General features: G+C 39.3%; 1 protein-coding gene across 8 annotated transcripts; it reads right to left on the minus strand.

Moving 5' to 3' along the window:
• Positions 1-579: 579 nt before the first annotated feature.
• On the minus strand, positions 580-27,890 carry LOC131137330 (potassium voltage-gated channel subfamily KQT member 2-like). Of its 8 annotated transcripts, none has more exons than XM_058085161.1 (17): positions 27,194-27,890; positions 19,387-19,477; positions 19,172-19,298; positions 18,916-19,091; positions 18,126-18,251; positions 17,941-18,051; positions 17,523-17,618; positions 17,324-17,418; positions 15,893-15,952; positions 14,233-14,262; positions 12,174-12,227; positions 11,442-11,650; positions 9,915-9,932; positions 7,755-7,860; positions 7,534-7,665; positions 3,563-3,656; positions 580-3,496 (listed from the first exon to the last, which is right to left on the minus strand). In XM_058085161.1, exons 1-17 carry the CDS (start codon positions 27,490-27,492, stop codon positions 2,699-2,701), a joined length of 2,622 nt encoding a protein of 873 aa, XP_057941144.1. In that variant the 5' UTR covers positions 27,493-27,890; the 3' UTR covers positions 580-2,698. The 8 variants fall into 8 exon arrangements, with proteins under 8 accessions (XP_057941144.1, XP_057941137.1, XP_057941140.1 ...); XM_058085154.1 differs by having other exon boundaries at positions 7,755-7,884; XM_058085157.1 differs by lacking the exon at positions 12,174-12,227.
• Between the last annotated feature and the right edge of the window lie 82 nt (positions 27,891-27,972).

Consider the following 27,972-nt stretch of genomic DNA (forward strand, 5'->3'; position numbering starts at 1 on the left):
AAAATCACAAAATTTAATACTGGCATTTTATGCCATTTTTGGGCTCTTCTGGGCCCCCTGTTGAGTGTGTGTGAGGTTTCCGCTGTCTTTTTGACCAGAAAAGTGCATTTTCAGCAAGTTGAAAAAATTTTAATAAAACGACATACTAACCCCTTACGTTTTTTTCAAAAATGACAAAATTTAATACTGGCATTTTATGCCATTTTTGGCCTCTTTTGAGCCCCCTGTTGAGTGTGTGTGAGGTTTCCCGTGTTTTTTTGACCAGAAAAGTGCGTTAGAAGCAAGTTGAAAAAAATGACAAAAAACGACATACGTTTTTTGTCAAAAATCACCGCCCTCAAAGTTTTGGATGCTTCTGGGGCCCCTGTTGAGTGTGTGTGAGGTTTCCCGTGTTTTTTTGAGCAGAAAAGTCCATTATAAGCAAGTTGAAAAAATGACAAAAAACGACACACTAACCCCTTATGTTTTCTCCCTCAATTTACATGCAAAAATGACAATGACAAATATTCCAGGTCTCAAGTTTAAACAAATATTTATTAAAATAAAACACTGAACACATTAATCTTTCATTTAAACGGCATCATCAACTTTAAAAGGAATAAATATTCAACCATGTGCTAAACATTTCTGTCGTATTTAGCATCGATGTGATGACTGCTCCTCTGCAGTGAGACGCATCCACCACCCCCCCATTCCCGCCGCCTGTATGGGTCGATCCTTATTGGTTACCATCTGTGTTGGGTTTAGCATAGCCTTATAATGAGACACAAACACATGACATTTAGCATGTACAAAAACGTTTATTAACAGAACAGGACGGTGCACTTACATGAGCGTGTGTGAACATGCCTGGGGGGTCTGCAGCTACGACCAATGAGAATTGTCTAATGGGTGTCCCTGGTGTTAAAAGTGTTACCGTGTGATGATTGGGGTTAGTTTTACAGTAACAAGATCATGCTTTGTCCCCTTTAACATCCCATGCGTTTAGTGCTACAACCATGGACTCACAACTGACTGACAACTTAATGCACTTATTTCCTAAACAGGAATTTATGAGGCCAAGTTATTATTATAATTTTTTTTTTAACCATGCCATGCAGGGGCTTCACTACCTCATTAAAATATCTTGGGGAGTTCTTGTGTCATATATTTATGTTTCTAGTTTCTAACCTATGTTTACTAACCTTATCATTTACTAATAGCATGTATAATAATCATGTTTTGTGTTTGGAAAGTCATGTATGAAGTTATTGTATGAAGACCATTTTTGTTATTTTAGCACAAAGGGGACATTTTTCATCACTTAAATGAGTAAAAAAAGAAAAAAATAATGTAAAAGTAAAACAATTGCGTAATTGTGAATGTTTTTTCCAAGTTAGGCTACTTCCTGGTTTATAAACAATGGCATATTACAGAACTTTTTTTTTCCTATAGCACAATCAAAAAATACATCAAAACTAAGGATACTTAGCGGCCTGATATCAGCATAAAAATTCAATATTGGTATCGGAATTTTTTCCAATCATGAAAACATTTTTTTCTTTTTTTTCTATAGCACAATGGGAACATTTTTGTAACTCAAATCGGCAAAAAAAAGAAAATTAATTCCTCTAATGAAAGTGAATCAATTGCCCGGTGCCATACTTGCGTTTAATTTATTATTTAATTTTTTTCAGCTTTCAGGATACTTGCTATTTAATAATGATTGACATATGGGGGCCGTACCGTGCTTTTTGTCACTTAAATTAGCAACAAAAAAAAAGAAAACTTTGAAAAAAATCCTTCAGCATCATATTTGGGTTTCACTGTCTTGCTAACCGCTAATCCACCGTGCTGCCTCGTCCAACTAGAGTGATTTAATTACCGTGTGTTACTTGTTTTTATTTGTTGCTAGCAAGCTGGGTGAAAGTTTTCTATCGTGACTCAAGCTACTTAGAATAAAATAAATTCCATAATCACATATTGCTGTATGTTTCACTGTCTCTCTTTTTTTTTTTTTAGCTAGCGGGCTACTCCCTCGTTGATGTACGGTGTCGAGATAGTATTAAAAAAACATAAGCGGAATGTTTTTTGAGACTGAAATTTTGGCTAGCTTTTTTTTGTGATTAAAATTTGAAAAAAAAATTAAACAAAAGAGACTAGTAGGCTACTAGTAGGCTATGTACTTCCTTGTATACATATGTAGTATTTTGGACTGCTCTATTTTTTCAATTTCAGCCTAAAGGAAATGGGTTTTAGTGACTCAAATTAGCATAAATAAATTAGTGTTTGTTCGGTTCTACTTCCTGGTTAACAAACAGGAAGTACCTCTTGACTGAAATAGCCAACATGGTTTAATACATTTGTCTAATTAAAGTCAAATAATTACAGCATTTGTGTCCCTTTTTTTTTTTGCTAGCAGGCTACTTCCTGGTTTACATAACGTGGAAATGGTTTGTTTTTGTTTTCACAAAGAAATACATCAAAACTAGGGATAATTAGCGGTCCGATATTTGCATAAAAATGCAATATCGATATCGGAATTTTTTTCCAATCATGAAAACCGATAATCGAGAGTTCGTCCGACTCTATTCTCGATATTGAGAGTTCGTCCAAAAAGCCAATCTCAGACATCCCTAATCAAAACACATCTCTTTATATTCTTTGCCCTTCACTCACATTGTCTTGAAGGTCACATAACCAGAAGCAATGGGCGGAGCTACTTGTGTCCAGGCCATCCTCTCTCCCCACAGGAGGCCTCACCGGTGAAGGACAGAGGCGAGGGAGCGTAGAGGTCGGAGTCTGTGTCGGATTCGCCCTCTGCTAGGAAAGGTCTCACCTTGGCACATAACGGAGGCGGGGCTCCAGGGTCAGATCCCGCTGCGGGTCCGCAATCTGTGCCACCGCCTGCAAAAAAAGAGGGCCCAAAAAAGTCCTCTTTTGCCTGAGAGATGCTGAATCCGCTGAAGGAACGTTCCAGTTCCTCGTGGTCCACCGACGGGATGGAAAGAGACGTGTCGCTTTCTGCATTGGCGCCCTCCCGCGGACGCCGCCTCTGCCTGCGGTGGCGTCTCCTGCTCAGGGATCCGCTATCCTGACTTGAGCGGTCATGGAGCGGAGCCGGCGGAGGCGGGAGACGGAACAGAGGCGGGGAATCGGGGGTGTTGGCTAAGCTGCTGCTCCAGGCCGGCTGGCTGACTGGGTGCTGGAGCTGGTGCTGCCACGAGGTAGACGGACGACTGCCCGACGGCGTCGCCGCTGACGCCGACGCGTCCGATAAAACGTCTTTACGCTCGGTGGAAGACTGGATTTCAGCGATGCCTGAGCACGCGTTGACTTCCTTTTCGGCCTCGACGACCTCCTCCTTTTCCTCCTTGGTGTGCTCCGGGCTGTGGTAAGGCGGGGCCGGGTACGGTTCCTTGGAATTAAAAAACGCCTCCGTCTCGGAACGAGGGATGCCCATACGTTGAATATACGCATGGACCAGAAAATCCACCTTTCTGTCCATGCAGACCACCTGTAGAAGAAGTCAAACACAAAAGTAGCCAATTGTATGAAAACAAACCGGAATGGTCGCCCTTACCTGCTTCTCGACTTTGACTAAACGTCCCATCATGCTTTGGTCCTCTGTAGCGTCGGCTTCCCCTTTAGGACCTTTACCCACGATCTGGTCAACTCTAGCATAGCATAAAATCACATCACTTAAAAATACATAAACACATTTCTGCAACATGCGGTATTTTAATCTCAAAGGTAATTTGTGGAGTTTCTGGTCTTAGGGAACACAATCAGACCAACGACAATACTGTCCAAAAGAAAAACATCGAAATTTGTAGCGGTTTTGAATTTGCCGTATTGCTAACATTAATCGGCATACTAAATAATGCTAAACATCGCTAGTTGCTACGTATATATGAAGCTTCATTTTGAAAACCTGTACACTACAAACTGCATACAGTAAACCTCGGATATATCGGATTCAATTGTTCCCACTGGTTTTGTCCGATATAAGCAAAATCCGTTATATGCGTATACCGGAAAATGTCCGTTTTACGCATATATCGGATTTATATCCGGTATATGCGTAAATCGGATTTTATCCGTTATAAAAAGGCACTTCCTTGACTATGTTTCCAATGTACCTGGACGCGCAAGCAACGCTGCAAATGACGTCGTATAGCAGCCTGTCACGATTCGGCGAATCGGAGCGCCACGATGCGGCCATCCGATATATGCGAGGGAAATTTAATGGAAATGCATTGGAACGGGACTGGAGATTTTGTCCGAAATAGGCGAAATCCGTTATAAAAAATCCGATATATGCAATGAATTTTTATTGGAAATGCATTACAGAAAAATTGGTTCTTTTTTATCTGTCCGTTGTGAGCAAATTTCCGATATATCCGAGTCCGATATATCCGAGGTTTACTGTACAACGTACTGCTGCCATGTCTGTATACAAGCAAACTCCACACAGAGTACCTTTAAAATGAAAAAATTATATTATGTATTATTTTTTTTCTATCGTCATGCTACCAATGATGCGTATTAACAAATGAATAGCTATAAAAAACAACAGTGGAACCTCTAAATGTGGCTATGCCATACAATATGTCCAAAACTTAACAATACGCTTAATAATGGAATACATTTAGTCACATGATAATTCTGAACGCTCTTCTGACATCCCATACAAGGAAGCCTGTGACGTCACAGTTAGCCGTTCTTATTTGGGGGGGTGTACCCGGGTACAAGAGGGGAAGCTGTGCTATCCGCCAAACTGTTGAAGTGCATTGACTTTCCAATGTTGAAGAGTCAGAAGAGTCCAGTGTTTATTTTGTGTAAGTAAGCGGTTGTCTGTGTAGCATTATAGTACGTGCATACAGGCAGTAACGATGCAAATGACAAGCTCACTGATGTCTGCAGTTGTTATTAGTCTTTTTCCACCAAAGTCACTGGTAGTCCCGCAAAAAAACATATAATGACCGCATTTCTAGAAAACCAGAGTTCATATACTGTTACACCCACAAACGTAATAACTGCCCACAAACGTAATGAACCACAAACGTAAAACAAATCTGCAGCTTTGAATGTAATAATCCCGAAAATGTAATAAATTTCCCATATACGGAATAAAATTTGGCCACTGCAAAAGTAATACTGAATTTCCTAAATTACATTTTTTATTACATTTTGTTGGTGGGCGTCAATGTGCATTTTAGTTACAGTATAATCAATAAATAATAAATTTATTGAATAATAAATAAAATAATCAAAATAAATAATAAAATATAATAATAATAATCGTAATAATAATTTTATTAAAACAATTGCAATTATCACAATTACATTATCGTTTTTAATTTAAAATAAATTATAATTTAATAATTAAAGATTCCTTTAATGTATTCTAATGATACTCTGAATATTTTTTGCACAAAAAAAAAAGAAAAAAAAGCTTGTTAAAATCCTCAAAATGACATCTACACCTTCTCCCTCATTAACAGAAGAAAGAACAAGGAGTGTGACCAATCACAACGGAGTGGGCGTGCCCGGAGGTAAAGCCGTGGGTGGAATAAACAGTTTTGGAAAGCTAAATAAATCCAGCTGAATAGGTGCAGATTCTGGAAGATCTCGGAAGTTTTCTGTGTGGGTTATTGTGTGTAGCTGCTCTATAGGAGAATAAATTAACACAATAGGTCCGCTTTATCGTCTTTTTACACTTGTATGGTAATTATGAACGCAAAAATGTTACTTTTTATTCCAGTTTCTTTAAGTACCAGCAAATGCAAAGTGATGGAAGGTATAAAGAGGTCCCACTGTATCTGAGAATGAGGCAAGCATGTCCAAGTGTGAAGTGTTTATCTCAGATGCACACAACAAAGTGGATACATGCATGTATAGTACATGTACAGATTTAGTCTTTACAGTGATGAATGTGAAAACAGGAAAATGCAACAGTCCGCATGCAATGTCATGTCGCAAAAATTGAGTAGGAAAGCATATAAAAATATTCATATAAAAACAAGCAAGGGTCCTTTAGTTAAAGGTAGCTGCTTGCGAAATGGTTACTCCGGAGGTGCATGTCTATGGACCTAACCTAGGGGGGCCTTCAGTGGGCTTCTTATGACGAGGTGTGGATGGGGGAGGGGGCCCAACAATCATATCTATCCTGGCAAAGCACACAGACACGAGATGAGTGCAATCCAAAAAAAATGAAGCAACAAGGGAAATCCTCAATATATTCCACTCGCAGAAGACATAGGGCTCTAATTTTGTGGCGCAGCATAATTTGATCCAGCGCATCACTATGTGTAACCAATTTGCTAGACTGTACTGTGCCGAGATGGGCGTAGCGGCGCACCATGGGAGGTGTCCACATTTTCATCTTGGCGTAGTGACAATTTTGTGACAAAACAGTGCGCCCAAAGTGGCGCAGCGTAATTTGATCCAGCGCATCACTATGTGTAACCAATTTGGTAGACTGTACTGCGCCGAGATGGGACGTAGCGGCGCACCATGGGAAGTGTCAACATTTTCCGCTTGGCGTAGTGACAATTTTGTGAGAAAACAGTGTGTCCAAAGTGGCGCAGCGTAATTTGATCCAGCGCATCACTATGTGTAACCAATTTGCTAGACTGAACCACGCCGAGATGGGCGTAGCGGCGCACCATGGGAGGTGTCCACATTTTTATCTTGGCGTAGTGACAATTTTGTGACAAAACAGTGCGCCCAAAGTGGCGCAGCGTAATTTGATCCAGCGCATCACTATGTGTAACCAATTTGGTAGACTGGAATTCGCTGAGATGGGGCGTAGTGGCGCACCATGGGAGGTGTCCACATTTTCAGCTTGGCGTAGTGACAATTTTGTGACAAAACAGTGTGCCCAAAGTGGCGCAGCGTAATTTGATCCAGCGCATCACTATGTGTAACCAATTTGGTAGACTGGACCGCGCTGAGATGGGGCGTAGCGGCGCACCATGGGAGGTGTCCACATTTTCAGCTGACAATTTTGTGACAAAACAGTGCACCCAAGGTGGCGCAGGCGAAGCGCACCTCGCATAGTGTTAAATTGGCTGAGAGGCGCACAGTGCACACGCTTCAAAACCTTTTTTCAGAGTGTCAGGCACATTTCAGTGGAATAAATATTGACAGAACCCGTATGTACATGGCAGGTGCGCCTCGACTGCGCCTGGTCTACAAAATTAGAGCCCACACAGTGCATCTCTTCTGACAGCATATGTGTTTTCCTGTTGGAATATATTTACTATTCATGTTAGATATTTAGGGGGACCGAAACAAGAGAACTCCAAACAAGGACATGTTGCAATCTACTGTAAAATATTAAAATTTGTGTTTTTTTTTTTACTATAATAACTGAATACAACACATGTATGTGATAAATGAAACAGGCAAAATGGCTTATCTGCACATGTGTGTATCCAGCATAAAATGAAATAAGAACATTAGCATAATTTCATCACGATATGAAGTCCTCAGTCCTGTAATGTGAGGATTATTAGCTTCTACATTGTAAAGTGAAAGTAGACTTGCCTGGATTGCAGGTTCTTAATACGGGTCAGCATGTCCAGATGTCCTGCAGAATACTGCTCGATCACATCCATGACATCGTATGGTCGGAGGCTCTCCTTGAACCTCCTCTTGGACACCATGAACTTCATGATGCTGAGGAAAGACATAGAGCGTTTATTTAGGAGTAGATATTATCCACTAGGAACATCCTAGGCATTCCATTGGGTGAAGAGTAGACTTACCATATTGCTCGTATGGCAACCCTCAAGCCTGGCGGTAGTTCCTGAGTGAGAAACTCACAGTGGCAACTTTTGTCGTCGCCAATGTCCTCTCCTGGGAAGCTGGCCTCTGCAGTGCAAAGACAAGGACGTCCTTAAAGGAGATTACTTTGGCTGACACATTTTAAATAAAGCAAAGCTCTTCTTTTTATCCTCGGAGTAAAAAAATGTGTGTGAGCCAGTTTGTGTTGGATTCAAACTTTAGGGCAGAATTTGAACATTTGACGTTACAGGACGTTACGTTAAGGAAGTTGTTTTTTGCAACATAGTGCATTCAGGCAAAGGCATCTATACTAGGGGTGTAACGGGTGTTTTTTGGTATGGTACTAAGAAGTTCCCACATAGAACATGTTGACAGACAGGAGGTGAAACAAATACAGTGCAGCTAGTATAAGAGTGCCAAGGAGATGCCACAGCTTGAAAACCCTCTTCCGCTGTTAAAATCTCCAGTTTAGGAACACTTCACATTCCCAGTATTGTTATGTTTACACAAAAGCTAAGCAATTTCATGTGTTGCATTTTGTTCCCTTAATGTACCGTGCCGTGAACCTTGAACGTAGGTATCTGTGATGACGCCTGTTACACCCGCAAACGTAATAACTGCCCACAAACGTAATACAATCTGCAGCTTTGAATGTAATAATCCCGCAAATGTAATACATTTCCCACAAATGTAATTTTTTTAAATAATTAAAATAAAAAAATTGCCTACTGCAAACGTAATACTGAATTTTTTTTTAATTATTACATTTTGTTGGTGGGCGTACATGTGCGTTTTAGTTACAGTATATTATTGTATGTGTGATTTTGTGTGTATACGGGGAAGAAATAATCAAAAGCAATAATAAAATATAATAATAATAATAGTAATAATAATTTTATTAAAACAATTGCAATTATCACAATTATCTTTTTTAATTTAAAATAAATTATAATTTAATAATTAAAGATTCTTTTATTGTAGGGTTAGGGTAACGTAATAAAATTTGCCTACTGCAAACGTAATACTGAATTATTATTTTTTTTTTAATTATTACATTTGTTTGTGGGCGTACATGTGCGTTTTAGTTACAGTATATTATTGTATGTGTGATTTTGTGTGTATATGGGGAAGAAATAATCAAAAGAAATAATAAAATATAATAATAATAATAGTAATAATAATTTTATTAAAACAATTGCAATTATCATAATTATGTTATTTTTTTTTAATTTAAAATTAATTATAATTTAATAATTAAAGATTCCTTTAATGTAGGGTTAGGGTAACGTAATTAAATTTGCCTATTGCAAACGTAATACTGAATTTTTAATTTTTTTTTAATTATTATTACATTTTGTTTGTGGGCGTACATGTGCGTTTTAGTTACAGTATATTATTGTATGTGTGATTTTGTGTGTATATGGGGAAGAAATAATCAAAAGAAATAATAAAATATAATAATAATAATAATAGTAATAATAATTTTATTAAAACAATTGCAATTATCACAATATTTTTTAATTTAAAATAAATTATAATTTAATAATTTAAAATTCCTTTAATGTATTCAAATGATACTTATTGAACAATATTTTTTTCCACAAAAAAAAGAATTATCTTGTTAAAATCCTCAAAATGACATTTGCACCTTCTCCTTCATTAAAAGAAGAAAGAACAAACAACAACAACAACATTTTGTCTCATATTACATTTGTGGGAAGTTATTACATTTACAGATTTTCACTTTCCCACATATGTAATAATTTCCTGCAAATGTAATAATTATTACAGTTATTACATTCAAAGCTGCAGATTTGTGTTAGGTTTGTGGGCAGTTGTTATGTTTGCGGGTGTAACAGACGCCGTACCATTACACCCCTAGTCTATACACATATTTGTCATGCAATGTAATGATCGGGGCCATTTCTCTTCATACATTGGCACCACTTGACTTGAACCCACCACTGACTTACCTCCTCCCGCTATCATTGACAATGAGCTACAGAACCCTAAGTGACACCCACGTAAGACAAACATAAGAGGGGTTCAGGTCAAGTGAACACATTTGAGCAGATTCCGGCATGCATGTATTGTCTTTGTGCCCGATGTCAGCCAACTAGGAGAATATCCCAATGTCTTACTTATTAAACCTTCAATTGCTGCAAGGAGAGAGAAGGGAGAGACATGGAACACAATTCATTATGGATCCTTCTAGAATGACAACCTGTTAGAATAGATTGGTAATAGTTGAAACTAATGAGCTGCATGGATTATAAAATTGTATATATAACAGGGGATATGCAAAGTGAAGACAAAAACAGCCTAACTACTAAAATTAGCCCCACCATTAAACGCTCACACTGGCCAGACTTCGGTGCCACCAGTGAGTTCAAAAATATGCAAAAATATGACAATAGCCACGTATACATGGACCCAAATATTCCAATTTCATTCGGTTTATTTGCTCAAACGGAAAGAACCTTTGTATACACCTCATTCCGAAAGAAAAGTGCCAATCCGAATCTGAACATATAATGGGATTCCCAGGGGTGGAATATTCCTTTCACCAATCCGATTGAGGTATCTTGTACCCACTCAAACGGAAAGTTGTCAGGGTGCGTTCTTCTTCTTGGCATTTTTCTTCTTCTGTTGTTTATTGGCGGTTGGCAACAGAAGCTAAACCCTTCTATACTTTATTCACAAGTCCAGTTTTTCTTTAAAAAGAAAATCTATATCTAATGATAATGATTATCTAATGGTAATGGTAATGGTTTTATTTCATTTGAACATGCATCAGAATACAATTGAATGCATCACATAATCAGTTCACAGTTCCACATGTCCAAAAGGAGTAGGAAGAAGCAACGCTTATTAAATCCTACCCCTCCATCTGGTACTTTTATAATCAGTAACTGTTACATTTGTTCACTTCCTGCTTTCCATAATACAGTTTGTTTGTTTTTTTTAGAATTTTTGAATTTTTTGTCCCGTACCGAAGTACAAGGTGATTTTAAAAAATGGAAGCAAGCAATTGGCACTTCTTTCAGCGTTCTTTCAGCGAATGCTGAGCTATGACGCAACACGCAGTTCCAGACGTTCTTCAGTTTTAAAAATGTAGGCGAGCAATCGGCACTGGACTCCTGCGGAAAGTTTGTTTTTGATCCAAATTAAAGACTAGACGAACGGAAAAACTGGCAAGATGGAGTTATTCCAACAAGTAAAAAAAAAAAACTCAGGGAAGTCGGTATCACGTGATGTTTACGTTTTACTGGGCATGCCCCATTGACTATTCTGTTTTATTATAGCGGCGCATGTAGATAAGAGATTGGAATATTTCTTTCCATGGATACCATTGTTTTCGGAAAAATCATTCGGAAAGAGGAAAAACTCCTCATGTAAACGTGGCTAATTGGGTGTTAAACCTAATATAAACCTTAAACCCAAATCGCAACCCTAAACCTAACCCCTTACCCAACCATAATATAACAATGACTCCTATGCTTAAACCCTAATTCTAACTCCTAACTAATGCTACTTACTCTAAACCTTAACCCCAACCCCCTAAACTCTAATGACTGGAATATTAGCAGAGTTCCCTTGAGCTAAACGTTCCCATTTAAGGTGCTCTAAGAAGTTCCCCAATCTAATTCAAGTTTGTTTTTTTTTACCCTCAGAGTTCTGCCGTGAGGCGCTGCCCCGGACTCTGAAAGCATGCTTGGGCCCTCCTCTGTTCTTCTCTGTAAAGCTCCAGCTCTTGGAGACCTTGCCAGGGCTGACTTCAGCGCCATCTTCCGGACCAGGAGACTGGTCTCTCCCTTTGGCCAAAGGAGCCTTGGAAGGACTGGGGAACACCTTGTCCTTCAAGCTTGCCTTCCGACTAGGAGGACCAAGTCATAAGATGCTCAGCCGGAGTAAGAAATGTATCAGAACATTTAACATCATTATCTTATGTTCCTGCTTTTTTGATGCAAAAAAAAAAAATGATCGCGGTGGATCTTACCTTAAAAGAACCTACAGCGGAAGAAGCCATGTCCATATAGTAGGAGCATAGTGGAGCATTCAGCGGGCCTGGCAAGCAGCGGGAAGCTACAAGCAAGCATGCACGGGACGCAAAGTGACATCTCAAAAAGGAAGAGTTGTGCTCCTTCTATGTGCAAAAAAAAAAAAAGGACAACATGCAAATAAGGAAATAAACCATCATATTCAACGTCCCTTGTGGTGAAAAGGCAGCCATCAAATAAAACTGACATTATAAAAACAATGAAATACATATTGAATAAATCTGAATAAAGTATCTATCTTTGTATTAGATTGTAACCGAGGTGCAGGGGGGGGGGGGGGAAGTGATGCACACAGACTTGCAGTGCAGTGGGGGGTGAGTTCATGTGCAACAACTATACCTAAAAGTTGTTGGACAGCACCCGCAAAGTCTGTCATTGTGTGCATTCTCATTACTGGAGCGGTAGAGGAGACACAAAACAAAAGCTGTGGATACAGTGACAAAAAGAGGCCAAAAAAAAACAACATTGTTTGCAGTCAAAATGTCTTCCTAAAGGTCCCATATTATATTATTGTGTTGGATCCACTTCATACACTTCATACAGTAGATGCAAGATGTTTAGTGTTCATAACCAGGCTTTAGGGACGCATATTGCTGCTAGAAAAAAAAAAAAAATTTGCAACCTCGCTTCCTTAACCACTCCTCTTGTGTTAGGGTCGTCACCGACCCGTTTTACATTTTAATGCATAAAAAGAATCATATAACATTTGTTTATTGCATCAAGGCTTTTTGACTTGGTCGGGAAACTCTATTTCAATAAAATAAAAACAAATAAATAATTTTTACTACATTTTAAAATGGTCTGGTTGAAATTATGACCACTGTATATATAATAATATGACTATAAAGCAATATTTTGAGCCAAAACTGAAATCACAAGTGTACAATTAGACAACCAGCTCCTCTTCTCATCATGTAAGCTTCAGGGGATTCTTATTTTGTTGATGAAAACAATAACTTTTTCTACCTTTTCTTGACAATATATAATATATATGGGTCAAAATTCACCCGAACACCATAGATGTTTCTTTATTGATTAATACTAAAATGAGAAAATAAATAAAACTAATTGATTTAAGAGATATATTCTATAGCTCTCAGTAATAACCAGGTAACAAAAGACCCTTCAATTTATTAATATGATTCTTTTGAGGTTCATTTTATCATTTTTGGAAATTGAAATGGAGGGGTATAGTGACAAAAAAGGCCGACATGCCCACACCAAAAATATTAAAACCAATATTTTCACGGATGAGGAAGCCTAAGAACCGACCTGTTAACATAAGAGATGATACCAGAAAGCTAACACAAGAGGAAATTTTGATTAAATTTAGCAAATTATTTCAGGTAATTTCAACACACAACTAAGTTTCTCCAACTTCATGTGACTTCATTTTTTTAGGTCAAATAACCAAATATTTTGGTTGTATCAACAATGTCAATCAAGTCATCTCAACTCATTTTCAAATCAGGTTAACAAATTATTTCAATTTAATTGTGAGTTGAATTTACTTGAGCTAATTCGTTAGACTAAATTAAAAGTGAGTTGAGATGACTTGAGTTCTATTGTTGATAAATTAAATTAAATTTAATTTAATGTGTAATTAAATTAAATTAATTAATTTAATTGAATATGTAATTTAATTTAATGTGTAATTTAATTGAATATGTAATTTAATTTAATGTGTAATTTAATTTAATATGTAATTTAATTTAATGTGTAATTTAATTTAATGTTAAATTAAATTAAATTAAATTAAATTAAATTAAATTAAATTAAATTAAATTAAATTAAATTAAATTAAATTAAATTAAATTAAATTAAATTAAATTAAATTAAATTATTTGCTATATTTGCTATATTTGATCAAAATTTTAAGGCAGCAAGGTTACAAATTATTTTAAGTTGAGTCAACTTGAATTTTTTTTACAGTGTAGAAATCACTTTTGCATAATAGGGGACCTTGCCATACAAACACCCAATTAGTTCCAAGCTTTATTGTTTTCAATTCACTTTATTGACCCTGCAGTCGCAATAAAGTGCTGTGCTGTCAACAAGCACATGTCTCTTTTGTCAAAATAACAAAATAAAGACAAGCCAAGCATTGAAAAGTGTTCAAAAATCATCCATTTTTCCTGTATTGATGCTGAATGCTATTTCAAACAAATCAGCTAATTGATGAGATGTATAGTAAAAGCATCGTGTATGCAAATGCGGCATAACCGTTCTTGAAGGAGATGTTCATGACGCACAACCGCACCCACAACACACACACACACACACACACACAAACACACACACACACCCAAGAAAGAGTGGCTCAGCAGCAGCAGCTAAAAGCAGAGTTGAAGAGAAGCCAAGAGGAGATAGAGACAAGTGAATCAATCATATTACAGACCTGGGAGAGCTTTCTGTTTGGGAATCCTTCCTGTCAGAAGAATGGATACCACACTTGAAATGGAGCATCCACCAAGTCATAATATTACAGATAGAATTCTATCAACAGATCAGTTCATGAAAATGTGTTAAAGTAGCAAGAATGTGTGCTGTGCTTTCAATTAGAAAATACAATCAAAGTCATCGCTCTAACGAAGTGGTTCTTGTTCTTACTAATGGACTGAAATGTACAGCATGACTCTACAGAACTCAAATAGGGAGCAGTGAAGCAGAAAAGCTTATTCAGGAGTCAAACTGCAGAGTGAGTAGGACAAATTCATACAAGCTGGCAGGTCTCTACTCATATTGAAAGTCCTCCCTCCCTCTAAGCCCCCCTAACAGTTGAACACGCTCCCTACCCAGAGGGACCCACCCCACTATGTGAGAATAAAGAACTCTTTTTTATGCTGCTTATCCTCACTAGTTTTGCGGGTATGCTGGAGCCTATCCCAGCTGACTTCGGGCAGGAGGCGGAGTACACCCTGGACTAGTCACCGGCATAGAAAATGGACAGACAAGTTATATGTAGTATTCTGGTCACTCTGTATCAGTAATGTGATGAGACATGACGTTAGATCCCCATTACCTTCCACACTGCAGAGCCGAGCCAACATGCCAAGGCTGAGACGGGCATGCCAAGGCTGGGATGGACATGCCAAGGCTGGGACGGAAATGCCAAGGCTGGGACGGAAATGCCAAGGCTGGGACGGACGGGCCAAGGCCGAGACGGACGGGCCAAGGCTGGGACTAAAAAAATGCCAAGGCTGGGACTAAAAAAAATGCCAAGGCTGGGACGGACAAGGCTGAGACGGACATGCCAAGGTTGGGAAGGACATGCCAAAGCTGAGACGGACATGCCAAGGCTGGGACGGACATGCCAAGTCGGGGACTAAAAAAATGCCAAGGCTGAGACGGACATGCCAAAGCTGAGCCGGACATGCCAAGGCTGAGACGGACATGCCAAGGCTGAGACGGACATGCCAAAGCTGAGACGGACATGCCAAGGTTGAGACGGACATGCCAAAGCTGAGACGGACATGCCAAGGTTGAGACGGACATGCCAAGGGCGAGACGGACATGCCAAGGGCGAGACGGACATGCCAAGGGCGAGACGGACATGCCAAGGCCGGGAAGGACATGCCAAGGCCGGGACGGACATGCCAAGTCTGGGACTAAAAAATGCCAAGTCTGGGACTAAAAAATGCCAAGTCTGGGACTAAAAAATGCCAAGTCTGGGACTTAAAAAATGCCAAGGCTGAGACGGACATGCCAAAGCTGAGACGGACATGCCAAGGCTGAGACGGACATGCCAAGGTTGGGACGGACATGCCAAGGCTGGGACGGACATGCCAAGGCTGGGACGGACATGTCAGGGCTGAGATTGAATGGGGAAAAGAAGGCTCTCCTCATATTCGTGTGGAAGTGGTAAGTTTTGGGCTTATTTTTATTATTATTTGAAACACCTTCTTATCTTTAGATTTTTATAAATAAATTTAGAAGTAAATTGAAGAGACTATAACTAGTTGACTCTGTAGCTTGCTATGCTAGCAGCCACTGTCTGTTGTGTCCCTGCAGTTGATGTAAACAAAGACAAATAGGAGTGTAAAAGAATGTGCTCATACCTGAAGGACTTCCCTTTCAGATTCCTCAGCAGGTCCAATTGATTCAGAGGTGGAATTATTCTGAGTTGGGGGGGAAGGAAAGGCATTTAAAATGTTGAGTCATTTTATAAATAAAAACGTTTTCACCTCAAAGGTTGAATTTCGCCTACGGGTTCTTGATTCAATTCAATTTGGCAGCTGACTTTTTTGCACCGTTCATCACCCTTTCACCTCCGTTTAGAACTTGGATGAAAAGGACACGTTCTAAGCAGAACAGACCAGGGGCGGCATCCTGTCCCTTAATGAAATCTGGGCTGTGGGAGCCAATAATGCAGACTGGCTGCAGACTGGAAGTGTTTGGTGGTCAGAAAAATAAAGCAACAATAACTCAAAACAGTGATGTTATGACAATAAAGTTGTCAGTAATGAGCTAAAAACTCAAGATTTTATTAAGAAAAAGCTTTAAACGTAATAATTATAATAATGATTAATTATTAAATTTGTATAATTATTAATAATTAAGGTATATTATGTAAAATATGTTGAAAAATATAAACTAATACTCCACTTGTAATTGTAGACTAAGTAATTCAATAGCAGGGATATTAATAATAATGTAATAATCATGATAACATTAAAATACATTACTATATTACAATAAAGATGTAGCATCATGTAAAAAAAAGGCACAATATTGTGTGAAATAAGTTGGATTTTTGTCGTTTTTGGAAAATGCGTCACAAGAATGAAGTTGTAATTTCAGGAGAATAAAATCTAAAGCATTATATAAATAAACAAAATAAAAATAAAAATAAAAATAAAAATAAAAATAAAAATAAAAATAAAAATAAAAATAAAAATAAAAATAAAAATAAAAATAAAAATAAAAATAAAAATAAAAATAAAAATAAAAATAAAAATAAAAATAAAAATAAAAATAAAAATAAAAATAAAAATAAAAGACCCCACAACAACATCCAAAGAAAAAGACTGTAAAAGTAACGCCACATTTCAGGAAAAAAACCATCATGCCAACAGTAAAATAAGGTGGTGGTAGTGTGACGCTCTGGGGCGGGTTTGCTGTTTCAGAACCTACAAGACTTGTGCACAGTACCGGAGAGGTCACAAAAGACCCCACCACAACATCCAAAGAAAAAGACTGGGCAAGACTGGGCAAAATAAAAATAAAAATAAAAATAAAAATAAAAATAAAAATAAAAATAAAAATAAAAATAAAAATAAAAATAAAAATAAAAATAAAAATAAAAATAAAAATAAAAATAAAAATAAAAATAAAAATAAAAATAAAAATAAAAATAAAAATAAAAATAAAAATAAATAGAATTTGTCCAGCATAGTGTTGCTATACTGTGTGGACCCAGTTTATTTCTTTAAGTAATTTTTTTTTACTGTTTTACTGTTGTCCAACAACACTGAGTGATCACTTAATACCTGTACATTGGCATAGCGACGGTCTGCTCATAGAAATCCCAAGTAGATATCAAATCCGTGCGGGACAGGTTGGTTGCATAAAACCTCCAAGCAGCCTGGAAAACGAAGAAGAAAAAGACAAAACCACCAAAAGAGTGGATAATTGCCGACAAATGACAACGAGCAAAAGTAAAAACATTGTTGTGTCCTCATGCATAACCTGGATCAGGCTTGCTGCAGGGTTACGTCTCTTTTCGAAATGCTTCTGCCTGTGTTGCTCTTGGACTTTGAGGGCAAAACCAGAACCAAGGATGCCCTGTTCAAGAGTTACAGAAGCTGTCATTTTTTTGTTCTCAATCAGAAATCACTCCACACTCTTTATTGCTCCCTGGTTCAACCATATCTTACTTATTGTGTGGAAATATGGGCTAAAAAAATTAAATTAAATTAAATTAAATTAAATTAAATTAAATTAAATTAAATTAAATTAAATTAAATTAAATTAAATTAAATTAAATTAAATTAAATTAAATTAAATTAAATTAAATTAAATTAAATTAAATTAAATTAAATTAAATTAAATTAAATATGATGTTGCTGAATCTATTCATGAGAAACAAGACGATTGATTTACTCACAGCAGGAAGTGCAAAGAAGGCCACGCCGATCATGCTGAAGGTGGCCGCCAATAAGCGTCCATTCCACGTTTTGGGGACCTTATCTCCATAGCCAATTGTGGTAAGAGTTATCTGGGGATGAAAATCTTACTAAAAAGGGTGACATCATCATTTTAACCATTGCGATGACTTTGCGTTTATCCTACCAGTCCCCACCAAAGGGCGTCAGCGTAGGTTTCAAACTCTTTGTTAGACTCCTTCTCCACAGAGTAGACCAGGAATGAAGCTAGGATAAGACACAGGAAGCCAATGTACCATGCCGTGATGAGCTCCTGCAGAGGCATCCAGAAGAAGCATCAAGGTTAACTGACTTGTCTTGGTTGGAGGATGTAGAAGTGCTGCCGGTACTGGGGGGCAAACAGGAATTCCAACTATGGTACTATGACATTGTGAAGTATGATTCCCCTATTTGGGAAACCGGGACGAATTTCAATCTGGTTTCCGTAAATTTCAGTCTCCGGAAATTGCTTTACTGAAAGTTTCTGCTGATTCAGGGAATTGTCTTGGTCCTTCTGGATCTGTCGTCAGATTTTAACACAGACCATCCGATCCTTTTGGGAACGCCGAGACACCATGTTGGTCTGTCAGGGTCAGTCCTGCATTGGTTTTCTTCCTATCTATCTGGTCGTAGCTTTAGTGTTGCAATGTGGAGTCCCTCAAGGTTCTGTTTTGGGGCCTACTCTGTTTGATCATCCAAAAGTTCAGTGATCTTTCTTATGATCGACTTGCTGATGACATCCAGCTTTACTGCTCCTTCAAAGGCATCTGAGGTTCAGAAGTTAGACTCTCTGAAAAGCTGTTTATCAAGGACCCATCCAGTGCTAACTCCCTGCAGCTAAATGCTAATAAAAAAGAAACACTGATTCTGGCCCCTGATGACTCTATTCCAGGAATTAAGCAGTGACTTAGGTCAGTCCTTCAAAGTTGCTACTTCACCTTGCTGTGGGCGTACACGACCGAACCGAGTAGCTTCCAAGTCCCGCCGCGGCGATCCATACGCAGCATGCGGAGGATCTGCAGAAATCTCAGACTTCTGATGGCTGACGTTGCAAAAACATTGCCTTGCGATCCGGCCGCCAGCACAGACACCGAGGCAACCAGCACCATCATGTCTGAGGAGAGAGGCGCATCACACTGAACGTTCAAGTTAAAGTCCTTAAAACACAGGGAATCCATAAATGAGATTTGTCACCTATGACGCAAAAAGGCTTCCGGGCAAATTTCAGCCTCCCTCTCCATCCTCTGTATCGAGAGCAGCAACCGGCCGCCCATATTCGCACAATGTACTCCACTCCAAACACCACAATGGTCACGATTTCCTGGAGGAGCAGGCAACAAAACAGGTGACAATAACAGTTTAGCACCGAGACGGCACAGAGTGTTGCAGAAAAATGCAGAAATACCCACCAGGATGTACAAAGCACTCTCTGAGCTATTTTTGAACTCTCTAATGGTGGCAAAGACGGAGAGAATGAGACAGGAAAAGACCAAGAGGAAGCTAAGGCCAGACAGGAAGAAAGGACAAGAGAAGGAAATCAGTACATGATTTGATCAAGGAAGCGCAACACATTTACATGAACATAAAAAAACAACAAAAAAAACGATATAAATAAAATAATAATTGATAAGTAAAAGCCAGATCAAAGAGGTTGGTCTTGAGCCAGTGAATGCTCATCCAAGAGGTCACAAAAGACCCCACAACAACATCCAAAGAAAAAGACTGTAAAAGTAACGGTGCATTTCAGGAAAAAAAACATCATGCCAACAGTAAAATAAGGTGGTGGTAGTGTGATGTCTGTGTTGGTTTTGCTGCTTCATGACCTGGAAGACTGGGCACAGTACCAGAGAAGTCACAAAAGACCCCACAACAACATCCAAAGAAAAAGACTGGGCAAAAACGGCCTGCATCGAAGAGTTGAATCCTCTTGAATGCTTATGCAAGAGGTCACAAAAGACCCCACACCAACATTCAAAGAAAAAGACTGTAAAAGTAACACCGCATTTCAGGAAAAAAAAACATCATGCCAACAGTAAAATAAGGTGGTGGTAGTGTGATGTCTGTGTTGGTTTTGCTGCTTCAGGACCTGGAAGACTGGGCACAGTACCGGAGAGGTCACAAAAGACCCCAAAACAACATCCAAAGAAAAAGCCTGGGCAAAAACGGCCTGCATCGAAGAGCTGAATCCTCTTGAATGCTCATCCAAGAGGTCACAAAAGACCCCACAACAACATCCAAAGAAAAAGACTGTAAAAGTAACACCGCATTTCAGGAAAAAAACACATCATGCCAACAGTAAAATAAGGTGGTGGTAGTGTGATGTCTGTGTTGGTTTTGCTGCTTCAGGACCTGGAAAACTTGTGCACAGTACCGGAGAGGTCACAAAAGACCCCACAACAACATCCAAAGAAAAAGACTGGGCAAAAATGGCCTGCATCGAAGAGTTGAATCCTCTTGAATGTTCATGCAAGAGGTCGCAAAAGACCCCACATCAACATCTAAAGAAAAAGACTGTAAAAGTAACGCCACATTTCAGAAAAAAAAACACATCATACCAACAGTAAAATAAGGCGGTGGTAGTGTGACGCTCTGGGGCATTAGCTGCTTCAGGACCTACAAGACTTGTTGCACAGTACCGGAGAGGTCACAAAAGACCCCACAACAACATCAACAGAAAAAGACTGGGCAAAAATGGCTTGCATGGAAGAGTTCCAAGACCAAAACCACTACTCAAAAAAATGATGATCCCCGAGACCTTTAGGTAAACACTCTGGTCTGACAAGACAAAAGTTAAAAATTTTGGAACATGTGCATCCCAGTACATGTGGTGTAAAATTAACGCCACATTTCAGAAAAAAAAACATCATACCAACAGTAAAATAAGGTGGTGGTAGTGTGATGGTCTGTGTTGGTTTTGCTGCTTCAGGACCTACAAAACTTGTGCACAGTACCGGAGAGGTCACAAAAGACCCCACAACAACATCCAAAGAAAAACACTGGGCAAAAACCACCTGCAAGGAAGAGTTCCAAGACCAAAACCACAGAAAAAAATCCCAAGACCTTTAGGAAAACACTACACCACTACACAGTACAGTACCAGAGAGGTCCATTGGGTGTTTCAGTCTATTTAAAGCAACACCATAACCACAAGAACCGATGCAGATGTCATTGAAAGACATTCAAATGTTACCAACCGTACATAAGAACTGCAGAAAGCTATGTTATCCGTTTGGCCCTATTAGCATGTAGCATATAGTCTTAGATATAGTCTATGGAAATTCCTCTGCAACGACAAAATGACTCGATTGATCTCATGCCTGTGGGTTGGAATATCATTTCACATGAGATTCGATATTGGGATGTGGTTCTGTTGGTCAATACAACACGGAGACTGATTCCTATAGCTTGAATTGATGATGTTGGGAAATCAAAACGTCATCTATGGACGGCGCTCTCATTTACTGAAACCGGCCAAGTAGCTAATTTCTGATGACGGACATAAATTAGAGTGGGAGGACGGGAAATTCCATATGAATTAAATTGACGCTTGATTAGAAATAAAAAAAACAATTCATTCAATTTGAGAGGAGGATTATTTACGACTTTCCGACACTTAAGTTAGGTAAAAGATGGTTTCTGCACACACACCTTCAAATGACTTGCAGCACCGAGCATTTCATTGGCTGCCTGATAACGGGATTATAAGAGCAAGACACTCCTGGAAGGAATCCAGTGCTAAGCTAAAGGAGAGCGCCTAGTGAAACTCAATACAGGTAATGGGAAACGAGGCACAAGATGAATGGATAAAAAATACTAAATACATCAAAATCAACCATGATCAACATTCATTCTGATAAAGAAATGTCACTTATACACCGGAGAAAAAGATTGGCTTTATACTCCCATCACTGTTGCCAACTTGTCGACTAAATCTGGCTACACGCCAAAACTCGACATACAGTATTTTTTCCACTAGCAATAAATCAAGCTACTTTTCTGGCGTCATTGAAGAGTTTTCCAGTATTTGGGGACTTAAAACTGAAAGCACGTATTGATCTTCAGTTTGTGGTCCAGAGTTCGAGTTTTTCGCTCCAACAGATAAATACCCGTAAGTCCTGAGTCAGTAAAAAATTGTGAGTTTTGAACGACTCAGTCAATACTCAACCATCACTAGTAGTATTATCTTTGGATGAATTGTTTTTAATATGTTAAAAAATGTTTGTGGAAGTTGCAAAAACCTAGACATTTTTAAATTTTTTTAAATAAATACATTACAAACAAAAAACGAAAAAAAAAAACGATATAAATAAAATAATAACAATTAAGTAAAAGCCAGATCAAAGAGGTGGTTCTTGAGCCAGTGAATGCTCATCCAAGAGGTCACAAAAGACCCCACAACAACATCCAAATAAAAAGACTGGGCAAAAATGGCCTGCAGAGTTCGAGTGTTCGCTCCAACAGATAAATACCCGTAAGTCCTGAGTCAGTAAAAAATTGCGAGTTTTGAACGACTCAGTCAATACGCAACCATCACTAGTAGTATTATGTCTGAATGAATTGTTTTTAGTATGTTAAAAATGTCTGTGGAAGTTACAAAGTTATTTTTTTTAAAATAAATACACTACAAACAAAAACAAAAAAAACAATTTAAATAAAATAATAACAATTGATAAGTAAAAGCCAGATCAAAGAGGTGGGTCTTGAGCCAGTGAATGCTCATCCAAGAGGTCACAAAAGACCCCACAACAACATCCAAAGAAAAAGCCTGGGCAAAAATGGCCTGCATGGAAGAGTTTGTGGTCCAGAGTTCGAGTATTCGCTCCAACAGACAAATACCCGTAAGTCTAAGTCTTTTTACCCGTAAAAAATTGTGAGTTTTGAACGACTCAGTCAATCCTCAACCATCACTAATAGTATTATGAATTGTTGAATTGGATGAATTGTTTTTAGTATGTTAAAAATGTCTGTGGAAGTTACCAAAACATTTTGAATAAATACATTTTAAAATTAATATAAGCTCACAGACTGCATCAGACTGCCCTTGCTAGGTTGTTTGAGTCAGGTTACAGTGAGGTCATCCTCCATGATGTACATGTGTGTGTTTTTAGCATCTCATCCATCATTGATGGCTGCTAGTCCAAGCTTGCTGTGAGCTCTTTGGAATGTACTCAGGGAGTTTTTTTTTCTCTTGCTAATCCATGGGAGTTTTGTTCTTGATGAGCACAGCAAGTGCTACTACAAATATCTCATTATTACTGTTCTCATCGTTACAGTACAGTACTTGTCTTTCTGTACCTTTTACAAAATAACGTACATAAGTCCACCTTTTGCTCCTGGTAGCTGATGTTCATTAAGTACGGAATCTGTAATTAGCCATTAGTGCATTAGCACACTTGCTTTGAATGATGTGGAATATCAATAAGATGGAAACGTTTACTACTCCGTATGTGTCTGTTGGTGGAATGTTACAACTTTGGCAAGGACATCTGCAACTACTAATGAGGACGCTTGCCTCCTAAAGCGGGCCAATTAGTTTTGACCCCCATCCTTAAAAAAGGTAAATATTCATGTCAGCCTCTCTGGTCCCCATCCGTATGCTGCATTTAAGAACTTATAGGAGGTAGAAATGATTGCACTTGATGCCCTACTCTGCATAAGTGACTTTGTAATGATGTTCTGATGTAATATGTCTTCCTGTAGCTTTTTAAAGAGCACAGAATGTGAGAAAAAATATATAATTCTTCACTTTTATGCTCCAATTTTGAGAGAACATGGTTGGCTTTGAAGTTGTCGGTTTCCATGATAACATAAATAGCCAATTCAACCACTGCGCAGGGTGCGCTTCGCCTGCGCCAAGAACAGATCTGGTTCGGCTTCTCCTGAGCCTCACCGCACCAGTGATGCAGAGTTAGTCCCTAGTTTGGGATTGTGACCAATCACAGCGGAGTGGCCGTGCCGTGGGTGAAATAAATGAAAACAAACTGTTTTGGCAGGAAGGACAAATCAAAAGGAAATACAGCTGGAATAGGTGCAGATTCTGGAAAGTCTGGAAAGTTTTGTGCGGGTTATTGTGTGTAGCTGCTCTATAGGAGTTCACGACTCAATACAAAGGGTCGAAAAACTATCATAAGTCCACTAGCCACTTTAGGCCGAGTGGCTAGTGTGCAGGCCACACAGCTAGGAGACCCGGGCATCTCTGTGTGGAGTTTGCAAGCGTGGGTTTTCTCCGAGTACTCCGAATGGTTGTTTGTCTATATGTGCCCTGTGATTGGCTGGCCACCAGTCCAGAGTGTACCCCGCCTCTCACCTGAAGACAGCTGGGATAGGCTCCAGCACTCCCGTGATTCCTTGTGAGGATAAGCGGTAGAAAATGAATGAATGGAAGGTCCCCTTTAACCCATCAGATTATCCGATTATCAGATGTAGTCTGTATCTGTTTTCCTGGCTGGCAGGCTTCGCTTCACATCTTAAAATTCAGCCTGGAGCTCCCGTCATTCATCTACACACGTACAAGTTTGATCCTTTGTGTAAGTGTAAAAAGAAGTCGAGTCTTAGCCATCAAACTGTTTCCTGATCTGAGGTCAAAAACTGTCCCACTTGCCAGTTCTACGGAATTTAGCACTGGACGGTAGAAACGTGAGTATTGATGAATTAAGCCGGGCGTCTGTTGACGTAAGCAGAAAAAGTGTGCATTTCTTGCAGAGCTGCACATCGAACGCTCAGCACTACATTGCCTCGCCAGACCTACTCGTCGATGCTAAATATAGACTGCGACAAACTCCAGCAGAGGAAAGAGAGGTTGGTTGGAGGGTTCAGCAGGCCCAAATGAGATCTAGAACTACAAAAGGGGTACTTACACCTTTACAGTCTGTGAGCTACAAGTCTAAAAGACCTACCTGGGACTATAAATATAGAAAATATATTTACTGTCTTCACAAATATGAGTATACTTGAGTCTCTTGATATGGTTTTGGCGCATTTAGATTTTTGACCTTGTCCCACTTGATCTCCTACAATAAAACTAAATCAGACAAAGTACTATATGTGTACCATGACTGTGATAAAAATTAATTCCTCAGATGTTCAATAGGATACAATACATCTGTGTGTTAACAAAATGTATGCTTGGCTAGCCAGGAATGGAAATGGGAAAAGCACTGAAAAATTTACAGCGCATAGCAAATCAACTCCTGGAGGGGGATGCTGGGGAGTAGTAGGACACACACACACACACACACACACCTACCAACTATAGCAGCCTGCTATACATCACAATGGAGTGCATGTTGAAGGGGAACTGCACTTTTTTTTGGAATTTTGCCCATCATTCACAATCATTATGTGAAGCATAAACACATATTCTTTCCCTTTTCTGTGCATTTGAGTGTGAGAAAGTGAGTTAATATGAGCTAGCTAACAATGAACATTGTAGGAAATATGTATTTCCCATGATTTCCCGAAAATAATGGCTTGCTGCACCCAAAACAACATTTTCGTTGGCTTTGCCGGATGCTTTTTCATAGCCCAGATTGCCTCTCCGTCCTCTCCATCCAATCACAAATGAGCCAATTTGTGAACAGAGAAAGTGACACATCAGACAACTAATACCATTAAAGGTTCTCCTATTTGGCGATGGAGAGCAGGAATGCTGGTGGAAAACAAGCAAGATTAGCCTGATGCTGCGTTCAGGAACAGATGACGGGTGGCGTGTGTGGTGAATGATGTGCATTGCGGCCTCTAATGCACTGTCCAGTCCTGCCCATTTAAATGCAATGAGAGGCGTTCATTTGATTGGACGGAGGCGTGGGTGCGCCGTGCTGCGCCGCAATCACAAAAATTGCAAAGTGCAATGACCACACCCCGTAAGCGTGTCATGTGCTGGAAGACGCAGCCATCCCAATGAGTGCAGACATCGTAATCGTAACCCTATTGACGGTAGTAGCATAAGCTAAATGCTCAAAGTGAAATCAATGCGCCAAAAAAAGACATTCTGATCATGTTTTAAATCATCACTTGAAAAAAAAGGGGATTGTTATCCAATGTCAAGGTCATTCCTGTAGAATGTAAATCGACGACACGTTGATCAATAACAGCGGTTCAATCATTTGACCTCTCATCAGCGAAGACATGATTGTCGATGTGAAAGTAAAGTCCATAGCTTCTCACATTCTGTCTGACTGACAGCAAATCCCACTGACTATGCTAGCTGCTAAGCTTTGAGCCTCACTGTGTGATGAAGCCAAGAAGCCTCTGCAGCATAAGGACTAAAAAAAAAAAAAAACAAAAGAATCGAAGACAAGGACACTAAAGGACATTGTGGGATTTTTCACTGTTATTTTTGCTGAGCATGAATAGCGAGCAGATGTTAACATTTTGGCAGTTTTTTTTCCCCCACCCCTAAAAAAAATGTAGGTGAACCACTATGGTACACCACAAATGATCCCAAAAATTAATTGAGGTCCCTTAAACAGCAGCAGAGTGTTCCTGTTATACAGGAAAACATCTTTGAATGGCGGTTTTTTTTTTTTGGTTGTTGTTAGTGTTCCAGTCATATAGAGGATCTTTGATGAACGGTGTTACAATAGTTACTTCAATATTGTTCTTGTTTATTAGCAGGGGTGATTCATGATTCATCCGTTACATTGATGTATCGATTCGTATTCCTACGATTCAACTGCACCGATCTGTGTTCAGCAAGTTTCCATTCTGATTACATATATGGAGGTAATAAATAGACAGTAGTGTTTTAGCTATTGTATTGATAAAAGTGTTAAACTTTACTTGTGTAACAGTTTGATCTGATGCTGGGGGGGTGGGGGGCACGGCAAACAGTGACACCTCGGACGCTACACTCAAGTCCAAGTAGTGAGTAGTGTTTAGGGTTAAGGTGAATTAACTAGTCTAATTTTGTGTACCTTATCTTATTACAAAATGTAACTATTAGAATTGCATAGTGTGCCACATTAAACATTCTTATGTACCATATATGGCCCGCGGGTCGCAGGTTGACTACCCCCTGCTGCCCCGATGCAGACGTCCACACCACAAGTCCTATCACGAGGAATGCATCAAAAAATGTCGCAATGACGGCAGAGAGATGATAACTTGCCAGCATCAGGATCTAATTAACTATTTTACTTTTACCATCAGCATCCCATAATAATAATAATAATCATGGTAGTAAAACATGTGACATTAAAGCGGAAAGACACTCACACATAAGCATGGTAGATGAACGCCCATCCCCGAGGTCTCTCCAGCGCATTGTAGAGAAAATTCTGCAGTTTGCGATAGCTGGCATTTTTCTTGGGGGGTCTGGCGGAGATGCTGCCTCTGGGTCTGCACAGGATGCTGCCGCCCCGCTTGGTGCTGCTCTCCGCGCCCGCAATCAGCAGAGCCCCGTCCCGGCTGGACTCGGGACCACCGGGGGGCTCCAGACCCACGAAGCCGACTTTGTGCTTCCTCTCCCCGGCTTGAGTTGGGTAAACCCCGCCGTTGAGGGATTTCTGCACCATGTTTCAAAGCCGGGGTGACTCCAGAGAAGAGAAGTGGTCCCTGGCGTCGGGATGCATCTCTGTGGAGGAGTGTGGGGTGTGTGCTGCCACAGAGCCAGATGCAATATCCTCTTCCTCCTCCTCGCGGATCTGCAGTTTCACTTTCACCCACTTCTTCCTCTGCTTCCGGCTGCCTGGCATACAGCGAACGGGGAAAAGCAGCTAACGTTTGTCGTGAACTTTGCTAGCTTATCAATTAGCCCACGAGCTGAGTGTTTTTCCTAGTTAAATGCAATTTTTTAACGAGAAAATGCACTTTATGGAAGATAACATACATTAAACTATTTTAAACTATTAAAATATATGTCTTATTTAATACAAATAAAGAATATGCTGTGAATGGGTGTCTATACCTGACCTGTGAGTCACCCGGAAATGAGCCTCCATCATCGGTTGTATGTATTTTTATATTCCGGATACTATTAGGAGGAGGTAGTGGTC

Source organism: Doryrhamphus excisus, chromosome 10 (assembly GCF_030265055.1).
Source record: "Doryrhamphus excisus isolate RoL2022-K1 chromosome 10, RoL_Dexc_1.0, whole genome shotgun sequence".
NCBI lineage: Eukaryota > Metazoa > Chordata > Actinopteri > Syngnathiformes > Syngnathidae > Doryrhamphus > Doryrhamphus excisus.

Excerpts from the sequence above, each read along its gene's own strand:
- LOC131137330 (XM_058085154.1), bottom strand. The coding sequence starts at position 27,492 with ATGGTGCAGAAATCCCTCAACGGCGGGGTTTACCCAACTCAAGCCGGG. Across the intron at positions 14,263-15,892 it reads CTGAAAGGGAAGTCCTTCAG|GAAGGATTCCCAAACAGAAA; the intron begins GTATGAGCACAT and ends TTCTTCTGACAG. Across the intron at positions 11,651-12,173 it reads TGCTGTCCAACAACTTTTAG|TCGGAAGGCAAGCTTGAAGG; the intron begins GTATAGTTGTTG and ends TGGTCCTCCTAG.